The following is a 17,571-nucleotide window of genomic DNA, read 5'->3' as shown; positions in this document are numbered from 1 at the left end:
GGAGGAGGCTTCATTAGGTGTGCATTTTTCAGTCTAGAAACTTCATTCTATCCAGAAAAAAATGAAAAAAGTTCTGCTAGATATCTTTCACAAATCCAACTTCCACAACCCGATCAGCCTGTACATTCAAGTGTTGCACTTTGTTGCTAGTCACCTCGCGGGCATAAAGGAATAGCATCAACAACAGTTTCTTGACAATATTCGTTCCCGGCGCAATTCTGAGATGTTCCTTGCCAACAATGTAAATCACCTGGGAGGTGAATGCGCGTTGCAAGGCGGCCGATTCTATGGCCATAGTATTGTCACTTGACGAAGGAGAAGACGATTTAGGAGACTCATTGTTCAAGAACTCCCGAATCAGATCCAGAACGAGAATGCCCAAATCAGGGGTTATGACTTCGTCGGTATAGCCATGTCGAACTATCAGCCGGAAGGTGTTCGGAATTGCATGTTTGCTGCCGTCTTCGGCGCTATAGGTAAAACAGCGACTGATTGTGTATCGCTCATTTGGTGGTACGGTAGGCACGTTGAGCGCTCTCAGATGGAAGAATACAGAGACATCTGGAGCCGCGCCGAATTTTTGCAAGAAATGAAGAAAAACTGGAGGGGTTGTGCTCGAAAGACCAGCCTTGTCAAAGAAGATGCCCAGGCCATTGATAGGGACGATTGTAGAACTGCCAAATTTCGGCTGTAGAGCAAGTTGGCCTTTCTTCAACACAGTCGTCTGAGACAATGGAACGTTATCAGAGTTTTCAGCTCCCCATTGCTGCTCTTTGCCGTATCGCCATAGGACAAAAAGCAATGTCAGAACGGCTGCGATCATGAGAGTAACCCAGGCTCCGTGGGGGACTTTGCTGAGTGCAGAGGACAAGAACATGCCATCCCAGAGAGCAAAGACGATGAAGACTGGGAAGACGATGTATAGGGGCAATCTCCAGACAATGATAGCGACGATAGCGACCATGCAAGTGGTGAGGAATGAAACTAGGATGACACATGATCCGTAAGCTTCTCCAAGAGCGGTAGTCTATACTCGTCAGTTCACTACCCTGTTCAGATACGGCTGGAATCCTTACATTAGTATAAACGGCTGTCACAATTACAGTTCCGATCATCATGATCCAATTAGCAAGTGGTATATAAACCTGCCCGTGGAACTTTTTCGAAGTGTGAACGACTTCAACTTGAGGAAAGTAGGAAAGTTTCATTATTTGGGAAAGAAGCTGATGGCTATTAGCGATGTATGTCTCAACATTCTGGCAAGTCAATCTTACTTGGAATGAACCGGTAATGACAGCCTGGCTGGCGACGATGCAGGCGAGAATGGCAACAATAAGGCTGGGATAGAGCATTCCCGGAGGCACAGTCAGATAAAACGGGTTGGCATAAACAGTCGGATCAACCATCATATGGGCGGCTTGTCCGATATACTTATCTTGAGTCAGGAGATGTGAATGTAAAGGGGAGGTTGTTAATTAACTAACCGAAATCAAAAGACAAGGGTACACAAAGAACAACCAAGATATCTGCACAGCCCTATATTTTGGCTATTAGCATTTAAGTCTACACCCGGTGAATTTAACTGAGTAATGTCGAGTTACCTTTTGGAAAAAGCACCGAGATCAGCGAACAGTGTCTCAACTCCGGTAAACGCAAGCAAGATTCCACCTAGTTGAAGCCATCCGCCGTGTCGGTTTCGAACAAGGAAGCTACCTGCAAAGTACGGCGAAAAGGCCTTGAAGACAGAAGCATCGTAGTGGACGAGGTTCTACAATAGTCAGTATTACCCGTGTACGATCAAGGCGGAGGGGAGCTTACATAGATACCGAAGGATAAATTGAAGAACATCCAGATGATAACGATTGGAGCGAACGTGTTGGCAATCTTGCCAGTACCAAATGGCTGAATGAGGAAAACGAGAACGATAATGCCGCATGATACACCGACCACAGTAGAACTGGAGAGGCTTGAATTCACGACGGTGATTCTGGATCGCGTTCGTCAGCCTTGCAAGCAGTAAATGTAAGGGGTTAGACTTACCCTTGGATAGCTCCGAGAAGCGATTGAGCCGGGGTGAGAACGCCATCTAAACCAAATCTTCTTAGAAACAATGACCTTTTTCCTCAGGGACTGCTACTTACCAGCTAGTAGAAGAGCCACGCCAAAGACGCCAACAACTTTGAAAAGGACCCCTACCACGACACTCTTCTCCAACCAAGAACGAATTAAGCGATTAGGCTTGGGCATATCCTCATCCCGGTATCTCTCTATCCGAACTAGCTTGCGTTGGCGAGGATCACGTTGAATCAGATTCGCCTATACCAGTGTTAGATCAGCTAGCACACTTTCTGATAATTGTCAAACAACTTACATATCGAGATATAAGCGAATACAACGCAAAAGTACCGCCCTCGCCTTCATCGTCGGCGTTCAGGACAATCAACGCGTACTTGATAGTAACCATGATAGTCAAGGCCCAGATAATGAGGGAGATTGCGCCGAGTACATCCTCCTGACTTGGGTTATCGCTGAAGGTGGACGAAAAGACATACAAAGGACTTGTGCCAATGTCACCGTATATGACTCCGAGGGATTGGTAGGAGAGCCTGTCATACTTAGCTGTCTCCTCAAATCCCCGAGAATTAAGAGTTGACATTTACCATGCTAGCTGCCATCCGGTAAAAACCTGCTTTTTGTGGAAATCCCTCTCATCGACACCATCATCCTTCTCGTTCACAGAAGCAGTCTCAACATCAGCGTCCTTGGCAGTAGACCGGCGACGCAACGATCTGTCGTCGTGCGTTGGACGTCTCGCCGAAAAGACACCACCGCCAGTGGATGGTGTATAGAGCTGATCGTCGATCTGATCACTGGAGTCGCTGGAGCTTCCCATACCTTGAGTACCTGGTTCAGTTTAATACGAGCGCTGCAAAAATTGGCCTGTCAGGTATTGAGGGAGGCAAAGAGAAGACGAATCCTGTGAACATTCCGCCTGAGCACAGTGGGCTCGTCCATTGCTTTTAAGTCTTGAGATTCTCAACTCAGATCTCACGTTACTAGATCCGGACTAATGTCGAGCACATGGCCAATGCAGCATACCAATCTATCAAATCGCAATGTTTCCCCTTATCTCTGGCTCGACTATCGTGACAATCAACCAAGAGCTCAGTTGGGATTGGAGTAGAATTTTTTCCATGTAGTATGTAAATCCCTCATCCTTGCTACGCCACGATGAGTGAGCAGCATAAACGAAGGGACGAAATAAATCCCTCAGATTAGGGCATGCCATGATCAAAAGATCGTAGGGTTAGGGCTAAGGCTGCCCTTCCACTTTCTGTTTTTGGTGGGCCGCCGCCCAAATGATAATTTTGCTCCACATCCCACAACTTTGAATTGACAACATCTCTTGCTACTCCCTGGATATCTCCTACTTCTTTTGATACAAATATTAAACCGACAGGATGAATTTGAACATTGAACCTGCCAAGATGTCCTCTCGCATGGCATCTCCCACTACTGCACACGTGGGTGCTAGCCACAGAAAATCTGCAATGAAAGTCAGACTCGACGTGGTTAGATTGGGATGCGCGAATTTTCTCCTCCATCCATGGATATATGACTACTTACTGCTCCCCATCGAAGGGGATGGCAGACTGATAACACTTACGTTTGATGAATCGATTCTATGTCTAATCCTTTATTTCTTTGCGTGTGTGTGTTCACGTGCTTTTGTCTGAATTCTAACAGCTCTCCTTCCCGAGTTCATCTCCATGAAAACCTTGGGATATCACCTCACTCCGCTCCGGAACATCACCTTATTCCAGACGATTTCCTCTCCAAGCTATTCGCTACCATGCTAGATGATCTAGTATGCGTGCAGCTCTTTGGTCTAGTTGGTAAGAGTCTCAACAAAACTATACAGATGTCTTTCCCTGCGCTACCATCCATCGACTTCACGGACCAGGCTTTATTCTCTATATACTCTCGACCAACCTCGCATGAGATCACCTAGTATGAGCCATTCCCAGCCTACTTCATTATTATGACATTTCCTAAGGGCGGTCCTCGGACATACTCTGACTAAATCCTAGGCTCTATCCCAGCTATCCTCCAAGGCTGTGTCATATCCTGTTCAACAAGACCATCATACTGACCCAACTTACAAATGATCAACCCGGTATTGGAGAGTCTCACCTTGTCAGATGTCGTTGTATCGCTCCCAAGCTCGGAGACCGAAAGCGGCCCGTTCGTCATCTGATATATGGCATAAGGCTGGTTGCCTAAATTTCTTGTGTCTTCTCGACGTTTTCTCGACGTCTTCTCGAAGTAAGGCTTTTTCTAGAGAGACTGAAAATGCCGCTAGAATGGCTACCCTCGCGGTATGATGACTTTCAGCCTTCCTTTATGCCCATGGAGACATGTACGTAGCTGGGTTATGTCGTTGTACTTCCATAGGTATGACAGCCTATCGCGCGGCAAGTCACTGTTGCTCTTTCTGCTTCCTGCCGTGGTACTCACGCATACCTACGTGACGTGCATACAATTACGCGTTCAAAAGTCAGGCATTGTAGGCACATTTTCAACAGCGCAGCAGAGCCGTGTCGGACCTAGGCGGCCTAGACTCTTACGGGAGTGCCCAAAATTAGCTACCTAAATATCTACGTAAACCATCTCTCCATGCGTACTTTCACGTCCGACTGAATACAGCGCAGAAATATGACAGATAAGCAGGCACCTGCTACCTCCTACTCGAATGAGGCTGGTTTTGTTTTTTTTTTTTTTTTTTTTTTTAGCCCTGGTATCGGGGCTTAATTAGTAACATTGTAGCCTTTCACCTGGGTGAGAATGTGAAAGGCGGCCCGTGCTCACAATACCATTTTTGGGATAGTGGATGCCTTTTGGTCTGCGACCCCCTGAGCCTCAAATTATCCAGGTATATTATGCCCTCTATGCCATCAGTATTTTTGAGGCATTCGTGAAGGTAAAAACCTCATTATAGAAGCTACTAAGTCACGTAAGTGGCCTTCGTCCCTTTAATTCATTTTTGCGCCATCGGGTACACCGGCGCTGTTCTTGCCACAGCCATATACCATTCCAAATCAGAGATGATGATAAATACAAGTCAGACAGATTGCTGATGACTGACTTCTTCTTTAGTATGACTCTTTGAAAAATCTGCACCAATACTTACTCTCGTTAATGTCCATTGCTCTCGTGGCGATCTTCTACTCAGCCACTATTGTGTTTTTCAGTCTGCGAATAACCTAAGCCTCAAAACGCTCTACTGATTTATTTCAACGGCGGTATCATTGGATTTTTGTTTATACATAAAGGCTCTAGTGCTGCTGTGCAGACAAAAAGTTGGTGATATCATGAGCTACACGAGGTGCGTCTGTTGCGCTCTTTCCCTTGGCAGTGCATCGCAGCTGATAATAAGTAGTTCCCCTGGAACACAAGCCAACTGTCACCATGAATCTAACTCCCTTACAGAGGCTTCTCTGCAGGTCTCAAATGAAAAGCAAAATAGTGGTGCTTTCCCGCTCTATGAGAGATCAGGGATCATGATGAATTCTCCAAATGTTGTTACTCGATTGAAAGAGAGTCGCATTCGGAATTCCCGCAGCCGGACTTCGCAAGATAATGATATCTCGAGCAATGTGGCGCAAAGGAGCCTTCGCGACAATGACAATGGATCCCCGACGCCTTCGAATGAGCGCATCAATATTTTTGGCCAAACACGCAATGCGCAACAGCAAGATTACGATGGCGATGCATCATCAGGCTCTCACACACTCTCTGTAGCGTCTTCTCATCGGCAACGTCGCAAATCAGCTGTCGCCACGCACCAACCTATCGAGCAAACCAATGGCATGTTTCTTCAACCTGAGACCCATCCAATCACTGAAGAACAACTAGTCAATGAAGTCAGAGCCATCTACGCTGGTCTAGTGATGGTCGAGAAGAAATGTATTGACATTGTCAAGCAACAAAGTGAGAATCCAGAGGAACTTACTGTGCTGCAATGGCAGGCCCTGACTGCGCTGCACAGGACGCTCCTCCATGAGCATTTTGATTTCTTTCTTGCTTCAAATCATCCAGCTGCAAACAAGTCATTGAAAGCACTAGCGAAAACCTATTCTATGCCAGCAAGAATGTGGCGATATGGTATTCATTCGTTCTTGGAACTGCTGCGAAAGAAGTTGCCCTCGTCACTTGACCATATGCACACCTTTATTTACATGGCGTATGCAAACATTACTCTGCTGTTGGAGAGCGTCCCAGATTATAAGGAAACGTGGATTGAATGTCTCGGCGATCTGGCACGCTACCGGATGGCCATAGCAGAGGTGGACATGTACGATCGAGAAATCTACACCAGTGTTGCTAGGTACTGGTATACCAAAGCCGCCGATCTCAATCCGGATGTTGGAAGGGTTCAGCATCATTTGGCCGTCCTTGCTCGGCCGAATCTGTTGCAGCAGTTGTTTTACTATTCCAAGGCTTTGGTCAGCGTTCAGCCTTTTACCAATGCGCGGGATAGTATCTTGCTCCTTTTCGGGCCTCTCCTAGACCCTGCAAAAGCTGCAGCAAAGTACTCCAAATATTATCCTCGAGCCCTGACTGTTTTTGTCGAAGCTCATGGTGTTTTATTCACAAGACAGGACGTTTCTACGTTTCTAAGGCTGGCCGAGGAATTCTTGTCTGAACTTGATAAACACGTTGGACTCGTGGGCCCGTTGTTTAGAGAACAAGGGGTATACATAACAGCTTCTAATTACGCTGCCATCTTTGATTATGGTCATGATGGTGCAGAGATTCCTTCCATGTTCGATCAAGCTGGGCTCATTCAGACAAGAACATTCGAGATACTGGAGCAAGCATACAGATCCTGGCAAAACCCTTCTTGTGTACAGGTTGGAATCGAGCATCGAACTGTTGGAATAAATTCCAGTGAGCAGGTAGTCTCAATAGCGTCTCATTTTGCATTCACCACTCTCGATGTTATACTTGATCGTTTGGGTGATAGAAATACATTGCCAAGTGTACACGTCTCTCTGGCTTTTCTATGGTGTATGGCAATGGTACCGGAAAGCATGGCTCGTATTCAGGCGGACGTGCCCTGGGAACGACTTGCGACGTATCTAAATACGCTAATCAATCCCGATACTGATATGGCTGAAATTGAGAACGGGGCTTTCCCGGCGCAGGAGTCAGGGGCCTCGCGGCAATTACCAGAGGATTTCCTAATCCATGGCCTTTCCTGGAGTAGAATGTACTATCCGCCAAACTTCTTCTCTGACATGGCCGAAGACGATGAGCGGTCAATTGAACTTCCATCTGTCATCGTCCCACGGACACGACGATGCTTATGGTTGGCAAGTAAGATTGCTAAAGTAAGTTATTCCCCTTACCTCGTGCTTTATATGATGCTCTTTTTAACTGTTCGCCTAGTTCAACTGCTGGCTGGTCTATGACACTGAAAGCTGCAAATTTTGCGCCACTCAATTCGCCCACGAACTCGCCGCGCTGTCAGGACAATATCAAATTCTTTGTCAGGCTTCGAACGGGAAACCTGGTACAGATACTGTCATGACAGAAAGCTGACTATTTCCTAATCACCATAGTTATGTTGTAGTGATTGATGACATCTACTCAAGCATCCGAATGTCCCCAACGCCCCAAGGGTTTCAATTTTACCTAAAGAGACATCCTCGACGCAATAGCGACTGTCAACCTGCGGGCGAAGCGGCTGAACAAACATCCTACACAGAAATCCAAGCATTTTAAGGTAGATTCCTTTGGGGTTGTACTGACAGATTTATATTTTCTCTTTTGTCCGTTCCGGTTTATGAGCGATTTATTGCTTGTATCTTATGTTCTGTTTGTGAAGTCTCTACGTTTCTATTCATTTCCGTTGCCTATAGTCAATGTGGCATATTCAACAACGTTACAAATATGGAATTTTATTGGGAAATAGCTTTTAATACGACATTTGGTCTTTATCTCATCCCATTGCAAGCAAAGTAGTAAAGAGAGCGATAGTCATCTGATTGGCCAGAATATTAATAGTTCTGCTCTATAAATAGCTTAGCGCAAGATCTACGTCAGGTCCAAGACCGACTCAATATCAACTTTCAAAACCACAACCTCGACACTCTCTGAAGACAATAGCGACCATGTACGACTCAAACCGTGAGTATCTTCTTCCCATTTCATGATAAGCTACTAATAAACTATGTGCAGGGCCCCACCCATTACTAGCCCAAGTATCCCTAACCGTATCCCCATTCATCTCCCTCCCCTCCGCAGTAACTTTACCATACACCTACAAATCAATCTCCTCCACGCTTCCACCATCAATCACAGCTACCGCCGATAATCAAAGCGATCCCGCCGGAAAAACGCGCTACGTCGTCTCCCCTACAGGCGGACATGTAGCGCACCCGGACGAAATCCTAGCATCGTGCCAGGCCCTCGAAACACATCTTAGAAAAACCATAACCGACGCAGAGCGAACAATCAAGGAATGGGAAGAAGGTATTCGACAGCGCGAATTGGCGGAAAAAAGAAGATTGGCGCCTGGTTGGTTGGATAGAGATGAGAAGTTACTTCAGCCTGAGGCTGTGCATGCTTCTGTAAATGCGTCGAAGGATGGTTATGCGCATGGTGGGGATACGGGTATGAGTATATTGGATTCGAGTACGAGGGAGCAGGAAGCACAGTCGGTGCCTGCTATTGCGCCGAGGGATGAGGGTGAGGAATTGGATAGGGTTTTTGGGGGGCTTGATATGAAGTGATTCGGCTGAAGTTATCTATACAACAAACCCAGAAATTCTACGTGCTGAAACAGGTGAAGGTGTTAAAGATGGAATGGACGCTCGACCACTCTAGAAGCTATCTACAACTCAAATCTTTCCCCTCTCTCCTCAGCCCTTCATACAAGGCCCAAGCAGCCAAAGTCTTCGCATCCCTAAACCCTTCCCTCCACAACTCCTCCAACGGCACAATCTTCAACGTAATCTTTTCCTTCTCATTTCTATTTCCCGTCAATCGACCCTGCATACCCTCAATATCCTTTCGGGACATCCTCTTTTGACACAAAAACACAGGAATGAACTCATCACTTCCTCCAGGAGATGGATAAACCGCTTTTTGCAATAGATTCCCTTCTGATTCAGTTGCAGAAGCAAGAGCCGTCATATCGATAAGCTCATCCTGTGGAATTGAGAGGCCGGTTTCTTCGTGAATTTCCTTTGCTGCTCCGCCGGCAAACGTGCCGCTGTCGTCGAGCATGCCGGCTGGAATTTCGGCGAATTTGAGTGTTCCTGCTGGAATACGTGGTTGGATTGTCATAATTACATACTTGTCCTTTTCGGATGTTGATGGTACATCATCCGCTTGCAGAATAAGCTATCTTTATTTAGTCCATAGACGTTGAAAGCAGAAATCGAAAAGGAAGAACGTACAAGCATAGCAACACTCCCGCCTCTCAGTAATATACTACCCGGTAGACTCTCCCCGATATCATTAGAAACATCAACCTTCATTTTCGAGAAACCTAGTCTCCCTCCACCGAAGTAATCGACAGCCTGAATGTCGATTTTGCGCAGCATGTAAGGCGATTTGTGGAATTCATGGGTCGATGAGCTCTGCTCTGCCAGGGATTTGTGTAGAGATGAAAGCCAGGTTTTGAATGCGGGGAAGGAGAGGAGTTGGCCTTTTGATATGCTGGTTGTTTCTGCTAATATGACTGGTATACTTGTAGTATTGTTGAAAGGATTGTCGAATGGGATTGTGAATGTAGTCGTCATGGTTGATATCCCTCTTCGTGGTGGAGAATATATCGATCTTGAGAGTGATTGAAGTCTGAGTATGGGTTTCATGAGTATTTTATTCTCCTTCGATGTTCCATTCGTGGTGATTATATGCAAAGTTGAATGATGTAACTTTGTTAAGGTTGAATCAGCCTTGTGGAGAAGCTATCCGTCGGGAGTCTACAGGCATCAACAACATACCACCACGAACGAGGCGGAATCACCTGTTACTCGTGATAGATATAAACCTTCCTTTTTCTTTTCTTTTTCTTCGATTGTACAGCCCGGTTTGATCGGGAATGAGAAGCGAGATCTTCGGTGTCTGGTTTATCTTGTAGCATATTTTTTTTTCCCATCTACCGAAAGATGCATCTATACTCGGGTTAAGCATTCATTTTATATGTACTTAGGTACTGTACCTGAGTAGTCAATACTATAATTTACGAAGAAGAGAAAAATGTCCCCAAGTTTGCATGCGTCTCTTTCTTATCGATAAGAACCCCACGTTGAATGACCATCAATTTTTTACCTACCGGCATTCTGTTCTACCATCTCAAGTTATCCTACATCTACATCTCCATCTCCAAATGGCGCAATCAGATACCTGGTCAGAACAAGCTTCCAAGGTCCTAGAAACAGGTCCATTGGTAACCCACCCGGACCTTCTCTGAGAAAGACTGACTGACAAAGCCACAGGACCCCGCAGAAGCGAAATGGATAAGGCTCAAGAAAATCACCTACACAGACCCATTGGGCGTAAAACGTGTATGGGAGACCGCTGAAAGACAGGTAGCTAGCCTAAAACACCAGTTCAACACTTCGAGTCATAACTCATCTGGTGGGTGAATAGACACGCCCTAAAAACAGCACCATCGATGGAGTCGGCATCATCGCTATCGTTGATACATCCCACGGCCCGGAGATCTTACTGCAGAAACAATTCAGACCACCAATCAACAAAATCTCCATTGAAGTACCCGCTGGTCTGATTGACGAGGGCGAAACAGCAGAACAATGTGCCGTGCGCGAACTGAAAGAAGAGACGGGTTATATCGGTGTAGTCGAGAAGACGAGTACGATTATGTTCCACGGTATCACCCCCCATTAACTATGGAAATACATACAGATATTTAATATGTGAAATCTACAGACCCGGGCCTCACAAATGCAAACTCGAGTCTGGTCCACATCCGCATCGATATGAATCTCCCCGAAAACCAGAATCCGAAACCAGAACTAGAAGAGAATGAATTTATAGAGTGTTTTACGGTTCCTCTAGCAACGCTGTGGGAGGAGACAAAGAGGCTGGAAGAGGAAGGGTATGGGATTGATGCGAGAGTGGGCACGTTGGCGGAGGCGATTGAGTTGTCGAAGAAGTTTAGATTTTGATTTTTCCTCTTATTGTATAGGTATCTATGGACTTGATAGAAGAGGAATGACCAGTCGGTGGTTATCGGTACGACACATCTCCGGTTGAGCATGTGCACGACGCACGGATCTTATAACTACATGCATATATGACAGAATCAAGGAAGGGACATTGAAGATAACAAAAATGACATCCAAGCTTGTGACAAGAACTTTGATATGCGCGTCATAGAATTGCAGGAAAAAGAAAAGAAAGTCGTGGCAGCCTTTCGGTTATGCAATCCTATCACAGCCGAACGCTGTATCGAACTACAATGGCGGGGAGCAGAATTCTGATGTATATCCGAGAATCCGAGATGACTCCTGTCGATACGCCTCTCTATGTTAATGCCCAGTATCAACCAATGCAAAATCCCCAGAATAGGGCCTATATACAATACACATCATACCCTGACAAAAACCTCACGAACTCGGCCTCAAATCCGAACAACCACCAAAAAAAAGGGTCAAGGCCACGGACGACACTGAACCGATTGGATCCTGACTAATTCCCCACAAGCTTACGCAGTTGTCGTCGTGCATATCTAGCCTTGAAGCCACGGCGTCCATTTTGTGGGGATGATAGTTTACCTTAACCGACGTCCATCCCTACATCGATGATCCCTGCGTATCTACACGTTGAAGAAAAAAAAGACAAATCTGCAAGGTATTCTATTCCTGAAACTATGTAACAGAAATCATATCTATGGTTTTGCAGAGACAAAAAAAAAATAAGTAATGGTAATTAGGCAAATTGCCCCCCAGTAAAGAAACCAGACCCGTGCGCCAGATCAGCCGCTGCGCTTTGTTTCGCCGATTGGAATAAAGTACAGTAGACGATCATGCAATCCATGAAACCCTCGTGATGCTCATTAGAGAAAATAAAATGAAAAAAGGGGGAGCTCAACTCCGGCGAACCCGTCAAGTGCTTGAGCGCTTGAGCGGCTGGATCGTAAAAGAGGTTGGAATGGTGAAGTGAAGATAAGAAGGGGACGCGCGCTAGTAAAGGGGATATCAATTAAAAACACAAGAGAAAAGGGGGTCATGGCAAAAGCCAGTCGACTAGAGACTGGCCATGCTGGTGTCAGCAGGCTCCTCGATGTGCTTGAGGCATGACTCGAATTCGGCCCAGTCCTTCATGACGATCTTGGCACCGAGTTCAGTCAGCTTAGCGGCCATTTCACCGCGCTTGTCGTCGCCGTGATAGCTGCCCACGTAGCCAATAACAGGAATTCCGGCGCGGATGGCACTGAGAGCACCGGAGCGGCTGTCCTCGATGGCGACGCATTCCTCTGCCTTCTTGCCCAAAACGTTGATGGCGTGGAGGTAAATGGCAGGGTCGGGCTTGGAGGTAGGCTGAGGAAGCGAGGTCGCAGCACTGAAGATGTGGTCTGGCTTGAAGTATTTGTCCTGGTTGACCTTCTTGATAGAGGCGCGGACACGGCGGAGAGCAGACGACGAGACAACAGCCATGTCGTATTTACCAGACTCGTGGAGCTTTTCCAACTCCTCCATAACACCAATACAGGGGACAGCCTTGGCCTCGAGCTTGGCGATAACCTGGTTCTCTTCCTCCTTGACGTAGTGCTCGATCTCGTCCTTGTCCATCTCGAAGCCGTACTTGGCTTGCAGAGAGACCATCATACCGCGGAAGTTCTGGCCGACAAAGTCCTTGATGAGTTCTTCGCCAGTATAGCGGTCAGTGATGTCGCGCTTCGCCAGGATTTCATTGGCAATGTCGGCGCACGCCTCGAAGGCCAATTCCTCGGACATCACGAGGGTGTTGTCGCAGTCGAACAGGAGTTGGGTGATCTATAAGTGGAGTCAGTTAGTGGGTCTGCCAGGAAGATGCCGCAGATCCGGGGAAGCACCATACCTTTGCCATTTTGCTGTTAGCTGTATAGCCAAGAGAGTGAGGGCCGAGTAGATGACGGAAGGGTGTTGGCGTGGATTGATGTAGATGTAGATGCAGATGCAGAAAGGTGAGGAGATGGATGGTGGAAAGACTGGAGGGACGAGCAAGGGATGGAATGTGGATGGACGGTTGATGAAGGAACGAGAGAAAAGAAGGAAGAAAGATCAGGGACACGGGAGGAAGCGTGTTTAAGTATGGTATACAAGAAGGGGAGTACAAACAGAACCGCGGGACCTCAAACAGGAAGGCACAATGACGCTGATGAGTGATTGCATCAGTCATCAGGGCAACGCCCAATCATAGACAGCACGGTGGGCCTGATTACTGGGCTGTGGCCAATCAGGGCGCCAGGCGGTGATGTCGCCCAGTCGGAGCCAGAGGGAGCTTAGTAACTGTTCTGCGATTGGCTGAAATCTTGCGTCGGGTCCAGTCGGGGACCGTCGCCGTCAAACGGGACTAGCGCCTCTTTATCTACTACGGTAAATGATACTGCAGCACCGCCAAGTCGTACTCCAACCACTGTCAAGCCAATCATCATCCCTACGATGCACCAACTTCGGTAAAAAGGACATCGAGGACTTGACTCTTAATTCACTCATGTGCTTAGCTAGATGGCTGAATCAAACGAGAAGGCGTTGACTTCGCCACGGGCTGAGCATTGTTTCATTAGCCCCACGCTCTACGGAGCTACATGCCACTCATATCATCGTGGGCTCTCCTCTCCGGTCAACCGTTTTGGGCAAACGATTTAGAAACAAGACACAGGTCTGCCGCGCCCTGTTCCATTAGCTAATAATAGCCGCCTGTTCGGAGTACAGCGAGTAAGTTGACCGTGACATTGAACGAAACTCGGCAACTGAACATGACTATGGAGCATACAGCGGAACTGCTACTGGAACAAGGCCACAATGGCACCGATATTCACTAACTCCTTCCGGTTAGCCTGGCCAACCTCACTTTCACCGAACCGTGCCTAGCGCGGATACCCAATTCTCCCGAATCCAACTCATCCACTGGATTGGACGCAACTTTCCAGGAACAATCGTCTGTTGCTCATTCGCCAATGGCCTGACGAGATAAAGATTGGGGGGAAAAGATTAAAAGAAGAGGGAAAAAAAAAAAAAAAGGCCCTCATCATCATCATCATCATCAGAAGCCCAGTCATACAATCCGGCGCAATGAGCTCCGACGGCAGGACTGCGTATCCCGTCTCACTATCAGAAATCGAATTTCCATCTGCAGCCGTCTCGGTATCACAACTTTTAACTTCATTACGCCGTTCCGCGCTGTCAGTTACGAATCGTCTACGGTCTATTGAAGCAGACGCCCGCTTTGTGTCAGAAGCGGCAGATCACTACGGCGGTTTACCCCTCATTGCCAACGAACGCTGTGGCAGTTGGTATATCAATCCGGACCAAAAAGCCGGTAGTGTTTATTTCAAGAGCACGGATGGGCATACGGGAGTATGGGAGTTCAGTTTCCGCAGGCTCAATTTGCAAGTTCTCGAGATTGCTCGGCAGAATGGCGGGTAAGCTTGCATGCACTCATTAATACAGTCGTACATACGTTACCTCCCGGTACGAGTAATGTTTCGACCAAATAATAATAATAATAATATGGAGGATTAGGTGTATTATTGTGGATTCCACTCGCCGGGGCAAATGTACGTGAACCCACTTACTCCATGTTTTGATCGATACCAAGAAAATACGGGGGTTTTTGGTATCCCGCATCTATGTGTCTATGTTACATGTGACATGGATCCCATTGTCCTACGGTAGTAACACGTGTGTCACAGTGATGCCCGATGCCCTGTCCAAGACTGTTCCGATATGGAGTGCTGTATTGAATCGAGCGCTGTTTCCGTCAGAGCCTGCATATCACCCAGTTCAGTTCCCGCCCAGTTTTCTAGGTGCCTCGGAAGAGGCGCAGATCGAGAAACGGATCGACGGGTTTGTTAGGACTTTCAAGGTGCGGTATAACTAGTATTGGTTTTTCGGTGAAGACTACTAAATTGCTCGCTATCGTGATAGGAATTGAAGCTTGATTTGGACAAGTTGAGAAAAGATCTAGGCTATCCGATTAGACTCGCCTGGGCGAATCAGACCTATTTTTACCCGACCACGCTGCAGAAAGGAGAGGGCTATAATCTGTTTGTCCTTTGCTCGGCCTCGAGAAGAGTGCATGGCGCTGAGGCATCTGAAGGAGGCTATATTCAAGGTGCAGGCGACGACAGCGAGAAGTGGTCTCATGGTTTGACAGCGCCAGTTTTTTGGGCAAACAAAGATCTTCTTTTTAAAACCGACGAGAGTCAATTACCGCATGTTATTCATGATTTGATTTCAAGGACCGACGACAACAGCGGCAGTGGGGCCGGTCAGAACAAGAAACAGGGTATTTTAATCCGCCCTTCGTCGAATCTGTACATCTCACAGTCTCGACCGAATTCCGACATACAGGGAGAGGAATATGACCTTGTCATTGCCTGCAACGACAAACCTGGCTTGTCCTCTTCAAAGAGGCTGAATCTCGGCTGTGGTTCCCATAAACTGGGCAGTCGAGATTTACGCACTGCCCTGGAAAAGGTAAAAGTGTTTGCGGAGAAACATCTTACAAGTAATCCTTCACAATCTCTACTAGTCACTTGCAAAACGGGAAAAGACCTTTCTGTTGGGACTCTTTTGGCTATTATTTGTCTGTTGTATGATGACGAAGGTATGCAAGTCCTTCCAGCTTGAACCCGCTTTCCATGTACTAACCGCGTCTCAGGTAACTGCACTGGGCCGCAGGCAGACACTTATATCGACAAACAATATATCCGCCAACGGCTGACATGGATTGTAACGTCAAACCCGGACGCTAATCCTTCACGGGCGACACTCCAATCGGTCAATGCGTTTCTCTTGCAGAGACCAGACTGATACACCTGACTGAACATTCCAATATTGAGGATAAGTTTCTTTCATGGACTAAAACGGCAGGATGTCTTAGATCTACTCATCCACCGATTCAACCACAGCACCAGCGGCTCCCTGATCCAGCCCGTCCAAAACATCCATATCCTCCTGACTAATCTCAAAGTCATATACATCGGCATTACTAGCGATTCGTTCCGGATTCGAACTCTTTGGTAACGGAACCCAATTCTTCTGTAGACTGTATCGAACCAAAACCTGGGCAGTGGTCTTGCCGTATTTCTGAGCCAAGGATACCAGCGTCGGATCATTGGATTTGTTGCCGCGGACAAGGGGACAATAGGCCTCGATAACGATGCCGTGTTCTTGACAGTATCGGACCGTCTGCCGCTGTTGACACCATGGATGAAGCTATTCTGTCAGCAATTTTCTTCTCTCTTTTCTCTTTTTTCCCTCCACAGTAGATAGACTTCTCATATTTTGGAAAGGGGGGGGGGGAAGGGAAATACCTCAATCTGATTAACATGCGGCGGCCAGACCTTGGCATAACTCTTCATCTCCTCAATATGCCCAACCCCATAATTACTCACACCAATACTTCTCGTCCTCCCTTCCTCCAATACCCTTTCCAACGCCTGCCACAATTCCTTCCTCCCCGCCAGTCCGGACTTGGAACTATGAATCAAAAATAAATCCACATACCCATCTTTATCCCCAGCATTGATCTTCTCCACACTCTCAATAATCTTCTCATACGTCGCCTGCGGTGATCCGCCCGGACTCATGATCTTGGTGGTTATGAAAACATCTTCCCTTCTCAGGCCCGACCGTCGAAACGCTTCCCCGACTTCCTTTTCGTTGCCGTAGAATTGCGCGGTGTCGATGTGGCGGTATCCCGTCTTGAGGGCTGTGAGCGTGGATTGGATGCATTCTTCGGCGTGCGCGCGGTACACGCCAAAACCAAGACGGGGGATTTGGACAGTTGATTCGGGAAGGGGGAGGTGGTCTGTTATTGATAGATTGGGTGGCATTGTATATTCAATGGATGTGGAAGTGCTGGGAGCTGTGGTTGTGAAAGTTGTAAAGAATAGTTTTCGAGACATGACGTTTCATCGGCAGATAAGAAAAACCCCACATTGGCTGTTGACGGAATCGGAGAGAAGATGATATCATTTCCACTGTTGGCAGTCTGTACACAATTGAGCTCTGCCCCTTTCTGTTGATACACGGTGTTTATGTAGTCCGATAAGAATAATAGTACTAGTATTCTTTATACTAAGGTATATATGAGGAGGAGGTACATAATCCACGATCTATTATGCAGTCTCAGGGTCTCAGGGTCTCAGGTGATGGGTCCGTCCGACCAGTCTGTTCAGCTGTAAGCTTAATCCAGGCAGAATTCTAACAGTAGAATAATACTAAGAGTACGGAGTATTATCTCATGAATTTGTCTCTGAATGAAGTGTGGTTCGGTTGCCCGGATAAGGCTTTTGTTGACAACACAAACCCTAGTCCCAAA

The 17,571-nt window shown here is 47.0% G+C and overlaps 8 protein-coding genes across 9 annotated transcripts, besides 3 other annotated features; 4 read left to right on the top strand and 4 right to left on the bottom strand.

Annotated features, from left to right (window-relative positions):
- Positions 1–24: 24 nt before the first annotated feature.
- Positions 25–2,979, bottom strand: TSTA_118680 (potassium transporter, putative). Its single transcript, XM_002482049.1, has 10 exons — positions 2,661–2,979; positions 2,372–2,606; positions 2,142–2,316; positions 2,041–2,086; positions 1,819–1,987; positions 1,602–1,768; positions 1,485–1,536; positions 1,275–1,430; positions 1,077–1,223; positions 25–1,027 (listed from the first exon to the last, which is right to left on the bottom strand). Exons 1-10 carry the CDS (start codon positions 2,891–2,893, stop codon positions 77–79), a joined length of 2,331 nt encoding a protein of 776 aa, XP_002482094.1. The 5' UTR covers positions 2,894–2,979; the 3' UTR covers positions 25–76.
- A 1,784-nt stretch (positions 2,980–4,763) lies between these two features.
- Positions 4,764–4,791: a microsatellite.
- Positions 4,792–5,561: 770 nt separating this feature from the next.
- On the top strand, positions 5,562–8,012 carry TSTA_118670 (uncharacterized protein; the record flags this gene model as incomplete). Its single annotated transcript, XM_002482048.1, has 2 exons — positions 5,562–7,394; positions 7,453–8,012. 2 exons carry the CDS (start codon positions 5,562–5,564, stop codon positions 7,603–7,605), a joined length of 1,986 nt encoding a protein of 661 aa, XP_002482093.1. The 3' UTR covers positions 7,606–8,012.
- A 149-nt stretch (positions 8,013–8,161) lies between these two features.
- On the top strand, positions 8,162–8,798 carry TSTA_118660 (uncharacterized protein; the record flags this gene model as incomplete). The annotated part of the gene is made up of 2 exons (XM_002482047.1): positions 8,162–8,193; positions 8,245–8,798. Exons 1-2 carry the CDS (start codon positions 8,178–8,180, stop codon positions 8,796–8,798), a joined length of 570 nt encoding a protein of 189 aa, XP_002482092.1. The 5' UTR covers positions 8,162–8,177.
- Positions 8,666–9,924, bottom strand: TSTA_118650 (NUDIX family hydrolase, putative). The gene is made up of 2 exons (XM_002482046.1): positions 9,468–9,924; positions 8,666–9,411 (listed from the first exon to the last, which is right to left on the bottom strand). The coding sequence occupies exons 1-2, from the start codon at positions 9,882–9,884 to the stop codon at positions 8,896–8,898; spliced, it is 933 nt and encodes a 310-aa protein (XP_002482091.1). The 5' UTR covers positions 9,885–9,924; the 3' UTR covers positions 8,666–8,895.
- Positions 9,925–10,125: 201 nt separating this feature from the next.
- On the top strand, positions 10,126–11,390 carry TSTA_118640 (MutT/nudix family protein). The gene is made up of 4 exons (XM_002482045.1): positions 10,126–10,462; positions 10,512–10,604; positions 10,666–10,906; positions 10,966–11,390. Exons 1-4 carry the CDS (start codon positions 10,289–10,291, stop codon positions 11,202–11,204), a joined length of 747 nt encoding a protein of 248 aa, XP_002482090.1. The 5' UTR covers positions 10,126–10,288; the 3' UTR covers positions 11,205–11,390.
- Positions 11,391–11,562: 172 nt separating this feature from the next.
- On the bottom strand, positions 11,563–13,107 carry TSTA_118630 (HAD superfamily hydrolase, putative; the record flags this gene model as incomplete). Its single annotated transcript, XM_002482044.1, has 2 exons — positions 11,563–13,034; positions 13,099–13,107. The coding sequence occupies 2 exons, from the start codon at positions 13,105–13,107 to the stop codon at positions 12,285–12,287; spliced, it is 759 nt and encodes a 252-aa protein (XP_002482089.1). The 3' UTR covers positions 11,563–12,284.
- A 1,116-nt stretch (positions 13,108–14,223) lies between these two features.
- TSTA_118620 (tRNA a64-2'-o-ribosylphosphate transferase) lies at positions 14,224–17,229 on the top strand. Of its 2 annotated transcripts, XM_002482042.1 has the most exons (5): positions 14,224–14,665; positions 14,766–14,800; positions 14,936–15,108; positions 15,171–15,852; positions 15,907–17,229. In XM_002482042.1, the coding sequence occupies exons 1-5, from the start codon at positions 14,316–14,318 to the stop codon at positions 16,056–16,058; spliced, it is 1,392 nt and encodes a 463-aa protein (XP_002482087.1). In that variant the 5' UTR covers positions 14,224–14,315; the 3' UTR covers positions 16,059–17,229. The 2 variants fall into 2 exon arrangements, with proteins under 2 accessions (XP_002482087.1, XP_002482088.1); XM_002482043.1 differs by having other exon boundaries at positions 15,171–17,229.
- Positions 14,269–14,289: a microsatellite.
- Positions 14,735–14,755: a sequence feature (AT_rich).
- On the bottom strand, positions 15,161–17,229 carry TSTA_118610 (aldo-keto reductase, putative). Its single transcript, XM_002482041.1, has 2 exons — positions 16,562–17,229; positions 15,161–16,463 (listed from the first exon to the last, which is right to left on the bottom strand). The coding sequence occupies exons 1-2, from the start codon at positions 17,153–17,155 to the stop codon at positions 16,131–16,133; spliced, it is 927 nt and encodes a 308-aa protein (XP_002482086.1). The 5' UTR covers positions 17,156–17,229; the 3' UTR covers positions 15,161–16,130.
- Positions 17,230–17,571: the final 342 nt, after the last annotated feature.

The sequence above is a fragment of the Talaromyces stipitatus genome, genomic scaffold, assembly GCF_000003125.1.
Source record: "Talaromyces stipitatus ATCC 10500 scf_1105507295555 genomic scaffold, whole genome shotgun sequence".
Classification (NCBI taxonomy): domain Eukaryota; kingdom Fungi; phylum Ascomycota; class Eurotiomycetes; order Eurotiales; family Trichocomaceae; genus Talaromyces; species Talaromyces stipitatus.
Note: the sequence above shows the minus strand (reverse complement) of the source record. Positions and strands in the feature narration are given on the sequence as shown.

Bases quoted from the DNA above. Each gene is read 5' to 3' on its own strand.
- TSTA_118680 (XM_002482049.1), bottom strand. From the start codon at position 2,893: ATGGGAAGCTCCAGCGACTCCAGTGATCAGATCGACGATCAGCTCTAT. The intron at 2,087-2,141 runs GTAAGTAGCAGT...GATTTGGTTTAG, and splicing joins CGTGGCTCTTCTACTAGCTG to ATGGCGTTCTCACCCCGGCT. The intron at 1,537-1,601 runs GTAACTCGACAT...GCCAAAATATAG, and splicing joins CTCGGTGCTTTTTCCAAAAG to GGCTGTGCAGATATCTTGGT.
- TSTA_118610 (XM_002482041.1), bottom strand. From the start codon at position 17,155: ATGTCTCGAAAACTATTCTTTACAACTTTCACAACCACAGCTCCCAGC. The intron at 16,464-16,561 runs GTATTTCCCTTC...CTGACAGAATAG, and splicing joins CGCATGTTAATCAGATTGAG to CTTCATCCATGGTGTCAACA.
- TSTA_118640 (XM_002482045.1), top strand. From the start codon at position 10,289: ATGCGTCTCTTTCTTATCGATAAGAACCCCACGTTGAATGACCATCAA. The intron at 10,605-10,665 runs GTAGCTAGCCTA...GTGGGTGAATAG, and splicing joins GGGAGACCGCTGAAAGACAG to ACACGCCCTAAAAACAGCAC. The intron at 10,907-10,965 runs GTATCACCCCCC...TGAAATCTACAG, and splicing joins GAGTACGATTATGTTCCACG to ACCCGGGCCTCACAAATGCA.
- TSTA_118620 (XM_002482042.1), top strand. From the start codon at position 14,316: ATGAGCTCCGACGGCAGGACTGCGTATCCCGTCTCACTATCAGAAATC. The intron at 15,109-15,170 runs GTGCGGTATAAC...CTATCGTGATAG, and splicing joins GGTTTGTTAGGACTTTCAAG to GAATTGAAGCTTGATTTGGA. The intron at 15,853-15,906 runs GTATGCAAGTCC...ACCGCGTCTCAG, and splicing joins TCTGTTGTATGATGACGAAG to GTAACTGCACTGGGCCGCAG.
- TSTA_118650 (XM_002482046.1), bottom strand. From the start codon at position 9,884: ATGAAACCCATACTCAGACTTCAATCACTCTCAAGATCGATATATTCT. The intron at 9,412-9,467 runs GTACGTTCTTCC...AAATAAAGATAG, and splicing joins GCGGGAGTGTTGCTATGCTT to CTTATTCTGCAAGCGGATGA.